This window comes from Corapipo altera, unplaced genomic scaffold (genome assembly GCF_003945725.1).
Source record: "Corapipo altera isolate COAL_440 unplaced genomic scaffold, ASM394572v1 24, whole genome shotgun sequence".
Lineage (NCBI taxonomy): Eukaryota > Metazoa > Chordata > Aves > Passeriformes > Pipridae > Corapipo > Corapipo altera.
This window is the reverse complement of record NW_020884903.1, coordinates 2,049,583-2,071,466: the sequence shown is the minus strand read 5'-3', so window position 1 is coordinate 2,071,466 and position 21,884 is coordinate 2,049,583. Positions and strand designations below refer to the sequence as shown.

At 36.1% G+C, this 21,884-nt stretch overlaps 1 protein-coding gene across 10 annotated transcripts in view; it reads right to left on the bottom strand.

Moving 5' to 3' along the window:
* PTPRM (protein tyrosine phosphatase, receptor type M) overlaps window positions 1-21,884 on the bottom strand; it is a 459,625-nt gene that overhangs the window by 205,569 nt on the left and 232,172 nt on the right. For all 10 annotated transcript variants that reach the window (XM_027650889.1, XM_027650890.1, XM_027650892.1 and 7 more), the window contains exons 8-11: window positions 12,462-12,770; window positions 9,244-9,353; window positions 4,716-4,917; window positions 192-294 (exon numbers count right to left, since the gene is read on the bottom strand). In XM_027650889.1, coding sequence (XP_027506690.1) covers window positions 192-294; window positions 4,716-4,917; window positions 9,244-9,353; window positions 12,462-12,770 — 724 coding nt within the window. The remainder of the gene's footprint in view (window positions 1-191; window positions 295-4,715; window positions 4,918-9,243; window positions 9,354-12,461; window positions 12,771-21,884) is intronic.

The window sequence follows — 21,884 nt, the reverse complement described above, 5'->3', positions numbered from 1 at the left end:
GATCAAATCTTTTAAACAATACACGAACACTCAACATCAAAGCACTTGCATTTTCTTCAGTTATTTAATTTAATTAGAGCTAATACAGACACGAATTTAGACACTGATTGCTGTGTAGAAAATCCCCAGAAAACATGTTCAAGAAATTAATCAATTTGGTTTTAATTTTATAAAGATTTTTCCCCCAGTACCTGACAGGAGCGCCTCTGCTCTGTGCAGGTTTCAGCAAGACTGTCACAGTGCTGTCAGTTTGATTCAAAGGTGTTTCAAGTTCATATGGTGGCATAGAGGGTGCTAGAATAAGAAAAGAAAAGAAGCAAATAAAATCATTATTCCTGTGTTTCCTCTTTCAAGATCTGTATCTTTATTTGAATATGTAATTTTAAAGGTTTCTTCAAATACAAAGACCACACTGTAAGTCTAAGATACTTTGTGTTAAAATGCAACTGTGAGACAACTGTTAAATAACTTCAGGAAAAAAATAACAAACAAATCCCAAACAAAGAAATGCCAGTTCACTGCCAATTTCAAGACAGGAAACAGAGACTAGTAGGACTAAGTTTGCAGAAAGTATTGAAAATCCATGACTTGGAAACAAAAAGTTATCTTGAGAAGAGCATCTGCAAATGAGCATGCAGTGACTACAGTTTTTGAAACAGAGCCCAGCTTTCTCAATATGTCAGTTGTATCAGGATGCACTCTCAGAATTTCTCATTCCTGGAATTTTAACTAGTGCTATAACTGTCTTGGGTCTATTGTCCACCACAGACATAATTTACAATGACGAAGCAGAATTATCACCATGACAGCTTATCTTAGTTCCAAGCCACACTCAGCACTTTTGCAAACAGTGTCTTCATTAAAGAATTACAGTTGTGATTAAAACAAATGATGCCTCAGTTATTGTCTTTTACTGTTGCTACTTTCTTCAGTGCTATCCTCTAGTCCCATTTCTATCACTACATTGGATGGATGGTTACTCAGTTAATTGGTTGTTTGACAGCCTGTCGTATCCTTATTGTCCAGTTGTTAATGATAATGCACATTTAACAGATTTAAAGGCTACAGAAGCAAAAAGTGGTCATTGCAATGGTTTTTCTGACCACAGGAATAATGCAGAGCAATGAACTTCCCTAAACTAATTCCCACGTGAAAGAGAAAATACATTTGGTGGGGGAGAACATCTTTTCCTCAGCAGATTCTTCCAAAGGCTAATTATATTCCACATGTTGAATGTGGAGACCCATTTGACATCTCAGTTCATCTAGTTTCTTCTTCCAGTCACTGTATACCTTGTGTGTACCATAACAATGAAGATACTCAAGAGTGTATTATGCTCCACATACAGATAATATCAACCTCTAGGCTCCTCCAGCAAATTAAATAGCTCCAACAATGTGGGTCTTTCTTTCAAGTGTATTTTCCAATCATTTTCACCTTCCCAGTAGTACCTGCATCTACTTGAAAGGTAAATTAATTTCTCTCTCCTTATCCATATTGCCCTACATATGCAAGTAAGGACTGCATTAATACTTTATTGCAGAACTCCTCAGCAAGGAAATGTGAAAACATTAACATCTTCATTGCTTTTCATTGATATTTATCAGTTTTGAAATACTTCACAGATAAAAAAAATTAATTCTTCAAAAACCTCCTTGTAAGCTGAGCAGGTTTTATTCTGTTTACAACCCTGGATATAAGGCACAATCATTTAAATTAATCATTTTAAGTAATTTGGATACCCACTTAAAGGCATAGTTTTACACAGTATTTTAAAGATTAAGAAACAGTTTACAGTTTTGCAGTTTTGAATATCAGAACTTGTTCATGTAAGGTCCCATTCTCAACCTGACCATCCTGAAAATAAGGATGGACATAACTGCATCTCCAAAAAGCTGAAGTTCAGAGTATGAACTCTGAACATTATTGGAATACCTGTCATTTCTTGCCCTTGGTCTCCTGCCCACACCTTAATAAGTCTTTTAATTTTCCTAATTTATGACTTCTAAGTCCCTACTTGCTCTCTTTACTAATTTCAGTGTCCCTATCAAGACCAGAACTGTCTTCCTATGCCAGATAGGATTTTTGGTTCTCCCAGCCACACCCTTTAGTCCTGGCTACTTTTTCTCTTCTCCATTTTCTCCTGTCTAGGTTATGACACTTCCTTCTCCACACTGCCCACATGTAAAGAAGGAACGTATCAATAAACAGAGAAAACAGGAGATATTCTTCCTGTACACAGTTTTTGCAACTGCACACCCTGGTCTTCAGCAGCAGAAAGCTCAGAAGTTCTCAAAGGTAGACTACCTGTGTTGGGCCACAATGAATTGATGAACACAGAGGCAAGGCTCAAAAGGTTGGAGAACTTCAACATGTTTAGTGAATATGGTAGCTATAGTGACGTACGCTGCTCAATTCTGTTGAGTTTCCACCATTGTGTGCAAACTGCAACATTTACAAGTTGCCTGAACTGAACAGATTTTCAGAGTGATGGCTGAGAGTAATGTCTCTCTTGCTAAATATTTAAATCCCCATTTGAAAGCACTTCAGTAATTTATTGGTCCTCAGAGTTTTTAATTATGTCAGCCGTGTCCCTGAAATGGATGAAATTCTTCTCAGAATGAAAGGTAGCATACAAAATTTCAGTATTCACAGCTGACTTTTCACGAAGTTACACACAACAGAAAACAGTCTTCTAATAGAGTGCCCATCAATTTTGATAGCATGTACTGCTACAAGTTCTGCCTTTGGTAATATGTAGATGAAGATCACTTCATCCATCAGTGCCAATCACACAACTGTAGAATAAAACAAAGCAATGATTTACAGTACAGAACAGCACTACTGAAATCACTTAAGACAGTGATTAAGACAGGAAATTTAGAGATTTTTATTCAGAAGAAAATACCATCTAGAGTTAGACAAAGTAAAATGCAGAAATTGGTCAGAATGCACTGTTGCCATTAAGCAGTTGAAGCAGTTTTGTCTCACATCTGTCCAAAATGGAGAGCACTGGCTACATGAAAGAGCCTAAAAGCCTTCCAGTGAGACAATGAAATTACAGACCAACAGCGCTGCAAAGAGGGTACCATATTCAACAGCTAAAATATCAGTTGTTCATTTTTCAATTATATTAAAAAAATATATGCATTTTGTTTCTATTCTAAATTCATCAAGAGGTTGGTTTTAACTACCTGTGGACAAGTCACAAACATTCCTTGTTAGTACAGTAACTAACAGGAAACAATGAGAGAGTGGAGTGCAGACAAGACAGTTTGCAGAACCTCGCCACATGGCGACTTGGAGGTTAGCCTCACTCCCTGAATGCCTGCAGTGTCTATTCCTACTAATGATTTTTTTTTAGTTGTGACATATAATTTTAGATAAACACAATTTAAGATCCAGTACTATTCCCAATTATCCAGATTCTCATCCATGCTCAATATCTCCTTCATTCCTCATTCTAATAAGAGCTGATCCTGCCATCCCAACTCATATAAAGTTTTGCTGTGTCAGAAATTGATTTCTGACAGAGAAACCTTCTGCTCAGTATAGGAAGGGGGATGGAAAATGAACTCCATTTTTACTAATCAGTGTTAATTCTGTTTAGATGTCCTATAAAGAGTAATCATCTCACTTGAAAATTAACAACTTTTTTTTTTTTCTCCACAAACACCAGTACTGGTAGTAACTTCCACTTTGCATTAACTGCCCTTTCCTATAATAAGAAAGAAGAAATCACTCTATTTCTGATTAACACTTGTTAGTTTTTTTCATTCCAGTGAGGGCAGGAAATGAGACATGGGGAAAAGTACACAGAATGAGAGTAAAAGACACAGACAACTTTCGACCCAAAAGCTTTCCTTTATCCTTTCTGAAAAGCACAGTTGACCACAAATAGATAAGGCAATTTTGTATAAATATTATCAAGGGGCTATAGTTCAACTGTCAGTTTAATTCCAAAGCAGAACTGTAGTGAATTGAAGAAGAAAGGGATTTCAACTATAACTTTGGAAAACATTTTGTCCTCAATTACATAAGCATTTTAGAGGATGTAATAGTATTGCATCCCAACAACCAGAGAAATTAAGTGTTCCCCTACCTCTGGGAGGGCTTTAAAATACTGCTCAAGGATCTGCAGAAGTGACAGAGTCACACTGCTGTTATCTGAAAACCACCAGTCCTGATGTTCTTGTCTAATACAGTTTCATATCCACTTCAGTCCACACGTCTGCTAGGAACATATGCAGACTGGCAGTTAACTACACTTTCTAAGCGAGCACTAGATGTATAGTATTTCTACTCTACTCTCAATTGTTCATGGCTCATTAAAGAGATTTTCCAGCACTGTTACTGCACTAATTTAAAATCATGTCAAGGCTGACTAAGCTCTGAATGAAATCCTCATCTTCAGGTCCAAAAAACCCTATGCGAAATGTTGCAACTGCAGCTGGCAGTGGCTGCAACACATAATTCATACCGTTTCTTGAGTGATATGTTACAGTTGTGAACAGGAATTTCAAAGTATTAGCTAATATTGAAACACTTGCAAGTTCTTCAAATATGGTAATATATGTCACTTTGACATCTTCGGGGATGAACATGTTTTTTACTTTTTCAGTTTCCTGCTTGTTAAATTATAAAGAGGATGTAAACAACAAAAGAATTACCCAACTCATTATCATAAGAAAATAAGATATTTTTTGATCAAGTACCTGATATTTTAGTGGTGAACTGATTTGTTATTGGAGGTCCAAACCCTTTAGCTGTGCTGGCTCTGATGGTAAAAGAGTAGGTAGTGCCAGGATACAGTCCAAAAAAGAGATAGTGCGTTTCATTTCCTAGCTTTGAGACTCGTCCACTTTGATTCGATAAATCTATTTCTGGGTCAAAGGAACTCACTGCTTTGTAGGTGATCTGCAAAAGAATAAGAAAGTTATAAACTGCCTTGAGGAGATTGCATCTTTATCCAGTAAACCCTTCTGATGTATGCGCTGTCAGACATTTTGTGATAAGCTATCTTACTCTCTTATACTCTTCAAATCCCAAATCCCGCGAAGGGACACAGAAACTCAGTCCTAACTGGTATGAGTTATTACTTCTATAGATACAGAGACTTAGAGGCAGCTAGATTACAACTCTAAACGATGGGTTCAGGCTTACATTAATTCCTTCAAGATGTTAGCTTTAACTGTGTCATATTTTGAATTCATCTTACTGTTGGTTTTGATCAGCAACAGTAACAAAGCCAAAACAACCAGGTAAAAACTGAGAAGTGAACAACATGGGGTGTAGCCCCCCCCGTTCCAGTTGACTTAACTGTAATTACACTTTGCCCTGAATAAGGAAGTCCATAAAAGATAATAAGTGCAGCTTAAGGCAATTTTTTCAGAAACTGGGTAAAGCTTCTATTTTAGTCTGAAGCTTAGCTATTACACTTGCTAATTTGGAATTTTTCAGGTTATTATATTGTACCTAGGTCAGATTCTCATTTGGAGGAAAGGAGAGATAAAATGTTAAGTAATATATGCAGAGTGTATACTGTATCCTCAGTTTGATTCAAATAGTATTTTTAGCTTTCATTAGAAATGTTAATATAAGTTCACAGTAAAACTTGATCCAGATTTCTTCTATTAATTACTGATTTCTTTGCACTGTAATGAGAATTTAAAAATAAGAAAACCATAAAAAAATTAAAAAGTAAAAATTATTCATCCCTCCTTTTTACTTTTAAAGTTTCATTTTTATGCAAATAATTTCAGCACCCTCATTATATAAAGTGATAACTGACATTCTTTTTGCTATGTTTACTCCATATCATTAGAATTAAGAAGACACATAATACAGTACATAGAATATCCAAGTGCTGGCATTACACACCTCAAAAACTTGCAGTTTCCTAAAACCTTTGAGTTAATGAAAACTGATTTTTATATGACCCATATAGTATAACATCAATAAAGTGCTGGTAATTAGAAATAAAAACTTTGATACCCTTTAAATAAACCCTGACGTTTCAGTAGATATAGGCAGATCCTCTATAACTCCTCATCCATAAACTGAACTAAAAGTGCCTTAAAAATGATTCAACTAACGCTTCTAATTCTTGCAGGGGACACAAGAAGATTACATTACCAACTATCTGAACTTCTATCAGTAAAGAAATTGAGGTTATATATTGCTTAACTGAATCTTCCTATCTCATGCTAAGTGGTTTTATGTCTGCTTTTGGGAGAGAGGGTCATAACTTTTTTTTGAGATTTTAAAATACAGGTTAAACAACTACATCACAGTTAAGCTTGAAATACAGGTGATCCTGCCACAGATATGTGAACTAAATGACCTCCTGCAGCTCCCTTTAGTTCTGTTTTCTATATTTCTATGATTCTTAACTTGATTTTCCAAAATCTCATTTAAGTTTTATTCAAAATGATACCAGGCTATCAGAGACTCAGCAGTATATGTTAGATTCTTACAAAATTTTTGCAGTGGTTAGCTATTAGATAGCTAAATGCCTGATGTTCCACAATGAAACGTGTTCTTCCATGGTTCATGAAGAACACATGAAAAAAATAAGCATTTTGCCTGGTTAAAATAAACTTGAACTGTTTCTATATTTCACTCCTACTTGAAGGATGGTTTCTATGTTTGGGGATTTTTTTAACTGTTGCTAATGTCAGCTCAGCTTTAAAGTGATGAAAAAAAGGGGCATGGAGGTAATTTTCTCACTGGATGTTGACTATTTTTATCAAATTTAGATGAAACCTTGCCCAAAGGACTAATACCTTTATTCCAACAACTGTGGACCTGTACCGGCGACAGTGAAGCAAAATGGAATAATCTGTCATTATGTTTTTCTCACCACACATATGAAAAGACTGTCTTCTTCAGGTACTAAAAACAAATAGCTGGCCCAGAAAACAGACTAAGTTATGAGATTTTTAACAACACAGAGACTTAGGTCCTCTGAGTAAAAAATGCTAGACACAGAGTTGAGATTGAGCTTTCTCTCTGGGAGCAGAGATGGAGACTCAGGACTGCACATTAAGTTTATCTGTCTGCTGGGATTGAGACCCTGGGACCTCCTGCTGAAAAATGTCTGCTGCTGTAATCCTAAGGCTGCCCTTACAAAAAATAGCTACCAGCTAAAGAGTTTTCCCTGGAAAGAGAAACTATGCTTCTAACTCAGGCTTACATGCAGTTTTGCATTACCCAAGCTGTAGGTCTTCTACTCTAAAGTACCCGGCACTCTCATACTTGCTTTCCTCCTGGCACTTCAATTCTTTCATCCCTGGTTGTGTACAGCCCAGTGGCAGGTGACAGGCCAATGGAAGGAGCATTCAACCCTTGCTGTGGCTCTGTGCCTGAATTGTTCCCCTGCAGGCAGATCAGCATGAATTGGGGAATCTCTCAGGCTGAAATGTCTCCTACCCAGGCCTTCCCCTTACTAGCTTAGTGTTTGTCTGCTAGACCAATCTCTAAAAGTTGAATGCCATGAGCGTAGTTTTCATGAACATACCAAACATGGCTTATGTTTGTATAAAAGCAGCTTTAATGGCTATGCTTTTCAGATCTGAATTGTGGATGCATACACAGCCAAGGCTTAGATGCCTCTGTCTAAGCTTTGGCTTACAACAGGATGCAAACAGGAGCTTGACTCCTCATTCCTCAAGCTTGGGTGATTTGGAGCTGTGCTGGATGCATTACCTTGAAAGTATAACTATCAACCTGAGATGCCTACTGAGATATCACGGATAGCCTAAATCAACCTATAAAACATTGGTACCTAAATTTCATCTGTCTTGTCTGGATCTGATCCTGTTCAGTTAGCTAAAATATAACCGAAGTATACTTTTATACTTCACCAGAAGTATACATTTAAAATAGGTAATATGCCACACTGTATATTTGTTGGCCCCCAGGTAGTTTACCAGTCATATCTATAAAAACTTTGTGAATACATTTTTGGCTTATAAGCAAACAACAGGGCAGAAAAAGTACTGACAAACAAGCTTCCAGCAACCAGGTGCCTGTTCATATTCAGCCACCTGACTGGACTGAGCTAACATCTTTAAAACAAGGGACAACATGACTGCATCAGTCTGTTGGTATCTTTTACTTAAAAATTAATTAAATTACGCTTCTGATTCACTGTTGGAATGCTAGGTTCTTCGGATGTTCAGAAATGTGCACCGTTTGGACTACCTTAGGAAGTCTGGTCCTTTCCCATCTCTGAATACACCTGCATAAGTCCCAGTACAACTGACAGAGTTAGATTCATGTATACATTCAGGAATGAACTGCCCGTATATGTGTGTATACTCCTCAGTAGAGTAATTAGACACTCATGTATGTTCCTAAGTACAAAGAGGATTCACCACTGTGCGTTTCTATACACGTAAGATCTAACATCAATAATAACATTTAACACTTAACTAAAACATTTTGATCCCTGAAGACAGACAACTGATGAACTAGCTACAAAGTTTTTAGCTTTATAAAAAATCAATTCATACTTTTTCATAACATTTTATCCTCCTACAATAAAGTAGTTTTCAAAACAGTATCAATAGGTTACCATTCAATTTAACTTTTCTTTTACACCATATCTCATTTAGGTGGGGTTTTTTAAACAAAACATTTCAATACCAATTTTGTAGTAAGGTCAGGTAAGAAGCTTAACAGTGATTACTGTCTGACAGCATAATCTGTGCAGTCTTTTGTCAAATTTTCTAAGAGGTATTCAGGCAGAGGTTCCACATGAGAAAAAGCAGTGATTTTTAGACATCTAACAACATACAATTTTGTTGAATTTGCATTTTAAAAATGCTAGATTTTTTCTGAATTATGCCTGCTTGTTTCTATTACAATAGGCTTCGTGTAATGAGTCCTATCTAAATGTGACGTTGACTGTCGCTGCTGTGTTATGTCTCCTATTTTTTTAAGAAATTCACTAAGATCTGTCTTTCAATCTTTTAAATATTTCATCCAGATTACTAGATAGAATGCTATATCACATGGTTGTAAAAACAGCAGTTGTCTTAAAGCTGGAAACTCAAGGACATTCTGGGTCCTGCATAATTCACTCCTACATTATATATATTTACTTTCCAAGTGCTACTATTTTCAAACTGAAGTTAATTTTACATAAACTGTAAAAAAATATTAATTTGCATACTAATTATGCGCTTTTGAAAATCAGAACTATACATAAAAATTAAAACATGGCAAATTTCTAGATACCTCATACAAAGTAATAACACCATATGTTTGCACCGGTTCTCTCCACTGAAGAAAAATCTTCTCTTCAAAGGTACTCCCTTGAATGGATTCAAGTGGTACAGCACTCGGGACTAAGAGATAAAAAAAGAAAAAAAAGAATTTAAGAAAAAATTCAGAAGGACGCACTCTGTTTAATATTTGCACTGCTGAGGCATAAAAACCATCCCACTATTATTTCCCCAAGACTGAAGCAAAAGCCAGGGCAGCTCAGGAGGAGAATGATTTATTTAACAAGACAGTGCCGTTATGTGTCACCTTCAGTGTAAGAAGGAATTCGTGAGCATCACACATTTCCTGTAAAACTTTATGGATGATAAAAGAACAAATCAGCTTTTTATAAGGAATTAGGCAATATCTCAAATATCAATTTTTGCAAATAAAATCTACTTGTGATACCTACTTATCAAGTGTTACTGTCCCAAAATGGCAAACACATTAAACATTCATATAAGAAAATGGACAAGCACTGAAGTAACAAGGTATAGTTTCAGGAGACTGAACTAGAAAGGTTAACTTGGAAAGACGAGCCACGTGTTGCATAGAACGGCAATGCTGACATTAGGCCTGAAGACCTACAACAGGATGAACATAAGAAAATTATGAAACAGTCAAACTAAAAATCTGACATTATTAATTTTTCTTAAAGTCTCTTAATGTATGAGAAAGACCTCTGAAGAATCAGGGAGGTCAGAAGGTTCTGATAAAAGGTATGTTAAACTACCCTCTGGTATCTAATTCTGTTTCCCTTTTGTTCTGCAATCATTACCTTACCCCCAAGCCAATCTCAATGCACTTTTCAGAGAAGGAGACATGTAAACACCACATGGACATGCACCTGTGATTTCATTTTGTAACACCACTGTCAAAGGAATGTGGAAAGAAAATCCCCAAAAATGCACACAGGACTGTTGTGAGGCAAAAGGCATTGGGGTGTTAGCATCTTTCCACAAACTGCATGTGAAAATCCAGCAAGAAGATACACTTAACATTTTCCACTTGCTACAGAAAGAAGGCAGAAACTACTTTCTGCATTGGTTGAAATAACTTCTCATATCCCTTACTGTGATTTACCTGAATGGTTAAGGAAGAGAAAGATCTGCAAGCAAGATATTTGGTGACTCCTTCCTGTTGACACTTTTGGTAGAGCACTATCCTTCTCCTACTGCTCCATGCTGTTGGTATGGGAGTTTACAAGGTCCATAGCTCTTCACAGAGTTCCCTGCTCTACCAAGGGGAAGATCCAAGGACAGAAGTGGTGGTTTCTGAACTGGCCTACCAGCCCTCTATGGACCAGTAAAACAAAGCCTACAGGGCAGCTTTAATTCTGGACACTAAACCTTGCTTCCAAGTAGGAGAGAACTGGCAAAACTAATTTGGAATCATGGGGTTAATGACTTATGCGTAGAGGAAGAGAAATTAAACATAGCATAAGAAAACTGAAAGTATAGCAAACCTCTGTAGTAACACTCTAAAATTATCTGAAGGTCATAAACTCTGAGCAGTTATGCCATAAGGGGGGGGGGGTCAAACACTGGCAGAGGTCACCTAGACATGTACTCAAACTCAACTGTACAAGTCCTTGAGCAATCTGCTCTCACTTAACCTTCTCTGAGCAAAAGGCTAGACTAAGTGAGCTCTGGAAGTCCCTTGCAACAAACATGACTGTGTGATTTAAAAATTAAGATGATTATTTGGGTCGGTATACTCTGTTGTGTTAAATTCAGATTTATACACCTTAATGAATGTGTATGGTATACTAAAACCTCATAATTTTTGTCCGAGGTACTCTTTCAGCCACTGATGCTGGGTTTTAATAGGTCTTAGACTAATATAAAGTTCCAGAGGGTCACGAATAAGACAATTTAGATAAAATACATAAACATCCCTGATAACAATAAGCTCTTCAGCTTTGTCATCCTACAATTGAACTGAATCGAAGTTAGAGGATGACACCAAAATTAATTCTAATTAAACACTTTTTTTGTTAGCTACGCTCTGTTGAATCCATTGCATTAGTAACTGTATATTCCTAAATTGTTTAATTTATTCCCTCATATATTTTGATTAGAAATTAGTACTACATAAAACCAATGCAGCATACATTAAATAATTTAATAGGTTTAAATGACAGACGTCAAGTATTTATTATAAAAGGAACTCATTACTGCTGAAGTTTTTACTAGAAATATTTCCAACATGTTTGCAGTAAACCTATAATTGATCTGGAAGTAAATACAAAGCCATTCCTGTTCAGATTGCAGATGATAAAAATGGAAGGAGTACAGATCTGTTATACAAAGCAATGCCAGTCATTTGATAAGATTTCTTTGAAATATATGCATTTAAAATAGCTAAAAGTAAGGTCAAAAAAACTAAGGTACACTTGTAGAGGGCACTAAGAGACTATATATCAGCACAGAATGTTCTGGAAAGGTGAAACTGATTCCTGGTGCATGACCAATTCAACAGGGAAGTCCCATTTTGGTATCGTAGCTAACAGAGTTCCAGTAAACTCTCTGCATGTGTAATCAAAGTAATATCACAGAGGACTTAGGAGGATGGTATAACCTTTTCATGCAATATTTTTAAGAGCACTAAAAAGACACAGTAGCCAATTCTGCTGTCCCTGCTTCAAAAAAGACATTTGCACATTACATTTTGCTCGAAATAAAATAAAATTTTTAAAAAAGAGATCTGAAAACCCCTTGTGAGTTGAAAATTATTAAAAGGAAGGGAATATCTGTATACTTCAATGTCAGTATATGGAATTGTTTAAATAAGCAAGTAACACTGTCCAGTGGTTAGGAAGCCAAAGAAAGAGAAACTGAAACCACAGATAAAGAACAAATATTTAATGCTGAGTACATCACTCAGTAGAAAAGTTTACATAAGGATACTGTGGTCAATCACCTGAATTTTCTTCAAACTAATGCTGGAAGTTTAAAGTGGTAGAATACAGTTCAAGCACAAGTTACGAGTTTAATGACGAAATGATTAAATTATGTGTGATGTTACAGGTTATGTAAAAGATCACTGTAATAATGGAGTTTTACTCTCTTAAAATTGGTGAAGTTGGTGGAAAATCTACAGTTTTCAGTAAAAACAGAACATGCACTTATATAGAAAACTGTATTGAGTATCAGGTCATGTACAATGTATATGTAAATAGAAAAACTCACCATCTTCATCAGTTTGCACTACAAGTTCTTGGCTTTCTTTTCGTCCTTCGGGATTCATTAATACTAATTTGATGCTAACATTTGTGTATGGTGACAGATTAGTAATTGTGTGCTGGGGATGTGAACTTTCTGTATCCCAGCTTACTTCTTCTCTCACTTGCTCTTGACCTCCAGCCTGGTAACGGTAATGGACTGTGAGGTTGTACCGATGGCAACGTGTGACATTATATCCAAATGGTTCCCAGCAAATAGTGATTTGTCTGGATTTGATCTCCACAACTTCTAGTTTTCGTGGTCCACGCATTGGATCTGCAAAATTACCGACATAATTCTAGTATGATTATTTATTCATATTATAATAGTAAGTAACATAGGAAATAAGGAGTCATACAGTTCTATAAATATGACATATAAGAAGAAATAGTAATCCATTGCTTTAAAGAATCACAGTGTAATAGAGGTATAGGCTTCTGAAAAACACAAAAAAAAAGTGAAAAGAGAGAAATGCCTTTGATGAAAAACAAAGAGCAAACAAAACACTAAAAAGTTCTTAAACTCAAATTGCATGATACAGTCAAAATGACACTTACTTTTTTACCTATCTGTTGCCTGCAAAAATTAAATCCGATTTTTTTTTACAAATTAATTTGCATTAACACTTTTAGAGCAAAAACCTGCGAAAACAAGTATCTAAAAAGAAAATGTAATTTCAGAGAAAACTAGCAAATACACGGTGATTTTCTTGAAGGACTGTTTATACAAAGGCTAGATGGTTCTTCAGCTATTTCATATTCATGTGTTTTTAAGTTAGACTGAATGCAATTACTTGATCTCTATTTGCCAAGGACATTAAGTTAATAATACAATTCCTTTAAAATAGTTCATAGGGGTTTTCTCCTACAAAAACATTAGTTGTTAATAGTGCAAATAACTCAGCTTGTCATAGTAGTTTAGCAAAGAATCTAAAGAAATAAGAGACACATCAGCTCCTATTCTACTGCATCTGTGCTTTCCTAGCGATCTTCCAGTTGATAATGAGCCAATAATCACATCTACCAAAATCCACATACAAGTACCAAAGATTGTGGTTGATGAAGTTCTCTTCAATCCTACTGATCCCAGCAACTGAGATAAAAAATGGAATTAAAATTTCCACCATATTACAAGCAAAACCACTGAGCTGACACACACCCCACGTTTTCAAAACACTGCCATTAACAGAGCTATTATACATATTTAGCAATAATCTGGTTTTTTTTCATATTTGAGTCCTCCACAAGATTAAAGACAATGTCAGGTTTTATCCACTGCTTCACTAGTTAAACACTTAGAAGACTTTTAATGAGTTAGAAGCCTCTTATATATAAACAAATTAATATGCATCTTCCCTCTTTTATGTTTATTAATCAACATGTCTTCACTAGGAATGTTCTAAACAATTTACACAGGATTTCATCTTTTTATTTTTTAATATAGTCTCTGCATGTTTGAAATATTTGTTCAAAGATGTTATTCATCTTAACTCCTTGAAGAAAAGGTGTTAAGAAGTTGCTTGTTCTAACATCTACAAAGCAGGGTATTTTTTTCCCCCTTTCAAATCATCCAGGTTTTTTTTTTTAATTAATTTTCACTATCAAACAATGTTGATCACCAGTACAGAATATTTGGCAATTGGTGAAAAAATGGCAAAACAAAACAAATTCTAATCCTGGCCTCCTTTCTAGCGACTCAACTGAGAGGTAAAAATGTCTCCAATAAGGATAAATCACTGTAGAGTCATTTACCTGCTTCCATGCTGAGGTATCCCAGCTGAGAATCACAATGTTGGGGGGGGGTCTGCAATATTTTCTACTGCTACAGCAAATAAAATTAATAAGAAGCAAATCTCAAGGACTGGAAAGTCTTAAGAGTTTCATATAACCCTAAACATTTACTTCTGTGTAGTTCAGACATAAATTTCATGGAAAATGAGTTTTGCTTTTTTTCTTTTTGCTTCTTTTCAGTTTCTAAGAATTTCTTCATTTAAGTGAGATGATGAATAGCAAAGGACATTTGATAGGTATTGTGTAACTGCAGTGCTATCTGAATGGGCTAAGTAGGACTAGAAAACCAACAAAATTGAGGTGACCCTGACATAGAACATTAAGCAATTGAACAAAGCTCCTAGCTGCAACAATATGGAACAGCCTGCTTAGTTCCATAGTAGGCACATCAGAAAATTCACAAGGGACCTGAGAAATCATTTTATTAGAGACATAAAACTAATTCATAGCATTCTAAAACTGAAATTGAGCGGCTGTACAAAATAACTGGATCAAAACCTATCCAAGATTTGTGCCCAGGAGAAAGATACTCCTATGTCATGTTACCTTAATAAGAAGTACAAGGTAGTTCTCTAGTTAAATCTTGAAGTCATTGCTATGAGAATGACATACATTTTCACTTCAAACAAAACAGACAAAGGAAAAAAGAGATTAGATTGTAAAAGATGGAGACAATACAACTTCTGTTGATATTCACAGGATAAAGCTCATCAGACAAGGCAGATGCCCTGGTTGCTTTTGTTCCTGACTTGATTCTGTAATCTATAGCATCAGATAGGTACAGGGCTCATATCTATTTTTCTTACCATTCATTCAGAGATAATGTAACTAATAGGGGCCCTGATGACCCCTGTTGCAAATGAATGTTTTAAGGTCACTACTTTTAACCATAAAAAAAAGCTAAGGTAACAAAAGAATTTGGGGATTTAAAAAACAGGGGGCTCAAAACAACCATGAAAAATAGCAATTATTGCAACAAAAGACAGAAAAAGTTTCCATTTGATCAAGTTAGCACTGAACTTCTCTGAAGGTATCAGTGTATACCTCAGAGAAAATATTTCATAGAATAGAATCATAGAACCATCAAGGCTGAAAGAGACCTTTAAGATCACCAAGTCCAACCATCCATCCAGCACTGCCACTGTAACCTCTAAACCACTAAATTATATCACCCAGTGCCAGATCCAGATGCCTCTTAAGCACTTCCAGGGATGGTGACTCCATCACTTCCCTGGGCAACCTATTCCAATGCCTGAACACCCTAACAGTGAAAAAATTTTTCTAATGCAAATCTATCTATCTGAGAGCACAGTACATCATTTCCAATACACTGGAAGGTACATGTTTTTCATCAGGAAGGACGCGGGATACTTGGGGAAAGAAAACTGCATAAAAAGAATGACAGCTAATGACTATGATTTAAAAGGGAAAGCTGAATCAATTACTACAATTCATTTAGTTGATTTTTAGTTTCTACAGGATCTTTTTATCACTTTCCCACAGTGAGTTCCCAACTTCAGGTGAAAAAGTGGGTATTTTGTAGAGATGCTGCTATTGTGAGACTTGCACTACCTATTCATGCATTACTGGAGGGTTGCATCCTAGCAATGGTCTGCTCTTGGTAACTTGAATCAGGTAAAGTAAGTAATAGCTACATAAAGAACTGTCTTTTTGTAGTGCTAATCACAACTGAAATCACACTTTTTAGAGAAGATGATGAATAAGGAGATTAACATACCACACCTATTGTACTACATACAACATATGGCGCTTCAAACCACAAAACCCATTTGCTGAATCTTTGCTCTCTCCTTAGTGAACGCCTACCTGCAGAGAGGTCATACAGCCAGATCTCTCCACCCACTGCAGTTTTCTAAATGAACCGAGCCTCTGCTGCTCCTCAGTATTCTAGCTATTTTCTTATGCCTCACTGGTGAGGCGAATGGGGAAAATAAGGTCTACCAATTCGTAAGAGAAGAGGTTTTCTTCCCAAAGGAGCACACTGCCTGTCACGCCTGAAGCTTAGCCAGGTAGTTCTTACCAATTCCCCTGCTGGTGCCTGCAGCATTTTTCATACTGCTCTCCTTCTGCCAGCTTCAGCAGGGTATCAAGCAGTGAATTCTGACAGTTGCAGCTCTGACCTGAGGGACCAGCAAAGACTGGTTCTAGCCCCTGGCACTTCAGCATCCCATTTAATCGGTGATCTTGGCTCCTTCTCTGCTCCACTCTGTTTTCCTGAGAATATGGAGCAGAGACTGACAGACAGGATCAATTTCCATTGCAGCTGCAATTCACAGCTCATTTCTCTGGAACTTCACACTTTACTTCTTACCACAAGTGCAATGCTTTTTCAGAAACTCAGTTTCAGAATCACAGAGACATTTAGGTGTATTTTTAGCATCCTGTCATTGATCATCAAAACCTGGGTTTAGAATTAACACTCAGACTGAAGTTTTGTCTTTTCGTCAAAGACTGCACAGATCTATTGACATGAGAGATGAAGAAAGTAATGGCATGGTGATTTTCCGCCACTCCATGATACTTCAGGAGCTGTAGACATCTGGTATGTGTTAGATACTATTTGAAAGACACACAAATAATAGGAATTAAGAATTTACTTCTTGTCTAGGTAAACTATTAGTGTGGTTTAGCTATGTAACAACTCTTGGGACTTAAATTCCAGATTGAACTCTACTGTCCTTCCACAGGATGTAAGAGATAAACAGAACAAGAAAATATACAAATTTAAGATGAAGTTGAATCTTTTGAGATTTACATTATTATCCACTATAGCTCTTTTAAACACAATATTTAATTGATCTTAATTAAATTTAAAGACATTTTTGCAGATTGCCTAAGCAGTCTTTTTCAAATCACTTAACATCTTTTCACATCAATTCACTCTGAGTAAAGTGGGAGCCATAGAACTCTAGCATCAGTATCCAACTATCTCATATAATTTCATGAACACCTGCAAGGAACTTGTATACTACAGTTATGGAGACCATCTATAGGGCAACAGAAAATAGGTCTTGTGAGTCAGCTGCTATCAAAGCAAGAATATATGGATTGCTTCTAGAAAACAAATCTACAGATTTGTATACATCTATAGTCAACAGTAAACAGGAAAATAGATAAAACAATTTACTTGTTTGTCTTGTCTTTGATTTGATTTGATCTGATACCCAATCTACACGACTGCTAACAATTTAAGATTTTTTGCCAACTTGGTCAGACACTTTTGTAAAAGACCACATTCAACTGTGGTGGAGTGATTTTTATATTGTAATTATTCTTCATCTGAGTTCTTCAACAACAGATTGAAGTTCAAAAGGAGCTCTTTCTTCAAAATACCACATGATCTACCAGATCTGATAACAGGTCAGGGTTTTTTGAATTTCAGTTTACCAAAAGCTGTAGAATGCAGCGAGGAAAGAAACAATGGGCAAGATTTTGGTTGGTGCAATTTCACAGTTTTTTAACACATTTTTAATTCAGTCAGATTTGTTAATATAAAGAACTGCTTTGTAGTTAGGATTAGAGGAAGAAAAGGAAAACTTTACACTTTACCCACATGATTTTTCATACTGTCCATTATTTGGGTTATAAAAGAAAGGAATCCAACAAAGAGAAGGCAAACAGAGAAACAAAGGGACAAACGGCTCATGAGCAAAATCAAAATCCTAATAAGAGGTTGGTGGCGTGATTGTACGGCCAAGTCCAATTATTTTAAAGTGAAAACAAAGACTAAGCTGCCAGTGTGCACAAAACTGTTAAAGATCCAGAAACAACCCCTGGAGTTCCAAGAGGGACACATTAAAGGTTGGTCATCTTACTCATCTAAGAACACAGCACGTTGAGGCAGCAAGTAAAAATGTTAAAAAACAGCAAAGAACAATTGTAAATTTGTGGAACTCTAGTTTCATATGAAATATCTCTACTTCCTGTTATGGAGTAGACATGGAAATTGATAGCAATAGTTATTAAGAATATTCAGGTAAAAGACCACAAAAGATACACAGCACCTCCTGCAAAAGATTCCAAATTATGGTGTTCAAAATTCTTAGCACCCTTTCATATCACTAACTAATAGCATTTCTAAAAGAATATGTCCCTAATTCTGCAAAACTAGATGCCTCCCACAGAAAAGCAGCACTTCTATCAGTCTTCTAAATGTACTCCCTGACACTTTAAAAAATACTGAGATGCAAGCCCTGCAGAGCTTCAGCACTAATGAGAGAAATAACTGTGAGACAGCAAAACTGAAATGGTAGTCACCTGCAATACCACAGAGGAAGGAATAATTTGTTTTATATATATATGTGTACAGAGAGAGAGAGAGAGAGAGAGAGAGAGAGAGAGAGAGAGTGTGCTGAAAGTTGGATTATACTTGTTTTTCTCTGAGCAAATTCTGGGGGAAAATGGCTTCCTTTTAATTGTATTTTTTTAATTATTCTTTTTAATTATATTCTTTTAATTAAAATATTTTTTTTCCACAGTCAAAATGCCAGTGAAAGAAGATGAACAGAAGGGTGTATATGCCTTAAAGTTGGCATGCTAGCTTTAAGCAGTAGCCAGTGGGGAGCCCTTCTGCACTCTTCCAAGTTATTGCAGACTTAAGAGCATTGAGAAGCAGGAATTAGCCTCCTACACACATTTTCCCCAGCACCTTTAGTACCACGTTCACCATCCACAGTGTCACAATGGAGAGAAGGTGTTAACAGGACAAGATCAAAGTGAAAAAAACCCCACATCTCAGGGCAAGCCCACCACAGACAGTTTTCTGTCTCTTGACTAAATTACTCCCCAGCATCTGACAACTGGAAGATACACACTTAGAACATGTGGTCATACTCAGGCTCCATTTCCTGGCCAAGGTGCCAGCAGCCTATGGGCAAAAGAGAAAAGCTAGCATCTCCCAAACCACCCTGCTGTTAAGGTTATAGCTAACATCATTGTTCTTCAGCATGGAACCAGATGCAAGACTGTGCTTGTTTTATCATATACTTTGGAAATACTGTGTAGTTAAACCTTATGTATCTATATCAGGTATGAAAATAGCATATCTCCTAGTTTATAGTCAAAGAAACTGAAGCTCAAAAGAAACTAATTATCTGCTGAAGGTTACAAAGCATTAGCAAAAGCCATGGAATACAATTCTCAGTCTGATTTCTAAACCATCAGAACACAGCACTAAGAGAGTCCTTTTTGTACTTTGTAGCCAGAAATGGTTAGTTCCAAAATGTAGGAGCTCAGAAAACGATAAAATACGCACTCACAGTTCACAGTAGTAAAATGAACAGGATGAGTTCTTAAAACAAGCCACCTTGAACTCTCAGTCACTTCACAAATTCAAATGTGAGATGTAGTAGAGGTCTCCTTTTTCCAGGAAGGATTATAAGTACTAATATCAGCTTATCATCAAGAGATTTTTTTTTCTGCGATATTTCGAGATGAAACACAACCTAAAATATAAGAATTCTTGGGAGAGAACCATAATATTTAGCTAATTATAGAAGAGTGACTGAAAGCAAATTTTAATAAGCACCCAAGGTATGAGCTCACTACTTAAAAAAATAAGTGTAGCTGTTGCTTGAAAGCAGATCAGGCATTGGATTTAAGAATTTAGTAATTTTATTACAAGCACTGGATACAGAAACATGAATGAGTGATATAATCCTGAACAAGATAGTTTCCTTAACTTTTTATCTCCTCTTCTCCAATTCATGGCTTCATATATTCCATGAGGCCTGTGTCTTCAGGACGACATTCACCGTTGCAAAATCTATAGGTCTAATCATCAATAACAGCCTTTTAATAATCAATTACATCCTTTTAAAGTTAGTAGCATTTTTAAGTGTTGGTTTCTAGACACTATTTTCTTTCATTAGAGGGCTGATATGAACTTTTCATTTTATAGTAAAATTTAAATCTGAATCAATACAAATTAAATCTAATATTTCTTTATGTTGGCATTTTATAGGAATGGTGTGTCATTTAAATTCTAATACATTTAAATAAGGAACGAAAGAAAAACATCATTCCATATATTTTTGTCAAATTACCTACATTATATGATTACTCCTCCACAATCAAAATCAGATTTTAAGTATGAATGATACAAACAAGATTACATTCCAAATCTGCAACAGAGATTTTAGTTGCTTGTTTAAAATGACATACCTAGCTATTCAGTAATCACTTTATAATAACCCCTTTCATTTCTAAATCTTCTTAGCCATCAGCCAATAGTGAGGAAAATGCTGGCAGTGGGTTTTACAACTACACATTAGTTTTATATTTCATGACAAGCTAATTCTACAGAGTTTGGAAGACAGACAAGCATGTGTTCTTAAGGATTTCTTTCTTTTGCATGAAGGAAGCACACATCTAACTGAAAAATGAAAAATAAAGAGTGCAGACATATACTTTTCATTTCACACATGTGCCAGTGACAACTTATCCCAACTTCACCCCAGAAACTTCCATGAATATGTAAACCAACAAGAATTAAAAGGTGATGACAATAACTCTCAGAAGAATTACTATGGTAAGACAGCAAATAAAGTGCCTATTTGTGACAGACGTTACCTTTGGTAGCTCTACCTTTGGTAGGTACTTGGACCAGAACGATCTTTGAGGAAAATTAAGATCAAATTACCTATGTTGCATATACTGTCCCTCTTGGCTGATTCTATCACAGGCATTTAACCCTTTTACTGAGTTACCACATGACTGCTTTACAGTGTCATTATTGTCCTTGACGATCACTTCTCCATCATATGTTAACAAAGCACATGTCATTATCTCCTGATCTGACACAGAGACGCATTTAGGCAGACATGTACCTCCACACCTGTGGCACCCTTCAGAAGCTGGCATAGACTTTCAGACCATTTATACAGCATGCAAATCAGACACTGCTCATATTTGAGAAGATGCAGGGAACATAAAGGAAGGTCTGAGGAGTTGCTTTTGTGGTCACGTGACACACCTCCTCCACACAGTTATCACACCATAGACTTGAGGCAACTGAACATGAAACCATCTGGTAATACAGGGTCAAGACATAAACTTTCAGAGGTACTAAGGAATAGTGCAGGTTGCTGGTTCAAAATTAGGCATATCACGAGAACAACAGACATAATTCGACCATACAACATGAACAGGGGAAATGACATTAATGTAACATACACTTTTCTACTCACTGGTCAAAAAATGGGAACCCAAGAGAATAGTAGAAACATTGAAAAGTTCTAGTGTGAAGGAAAAATCCATTCTAGCCCATTTTCCTGGACACGTATGGAATACATCTATGGTATTGTAGTATGGAAAACCATTCATTCTCTTTCTACAGTAATACAGTACATGTATTTTTTACAGTAAGTGTCTCAATCACCTCCTGATTGTGACTAATATTAATGGCAAAACTGTTGCTCTGTTGTGTGAAACATTAGCATGCTCAAACTCATTACATTTTATGGTACAGTTGCTTGAGTTACCCCTGAAGTCAACTGGAGAAAAGATAAACCATTGTGTAAATTAGTGAAGGTTTCAGCTGTTCAATACCTGCCCTGAAAAACAAGCCCAGATACTGTTT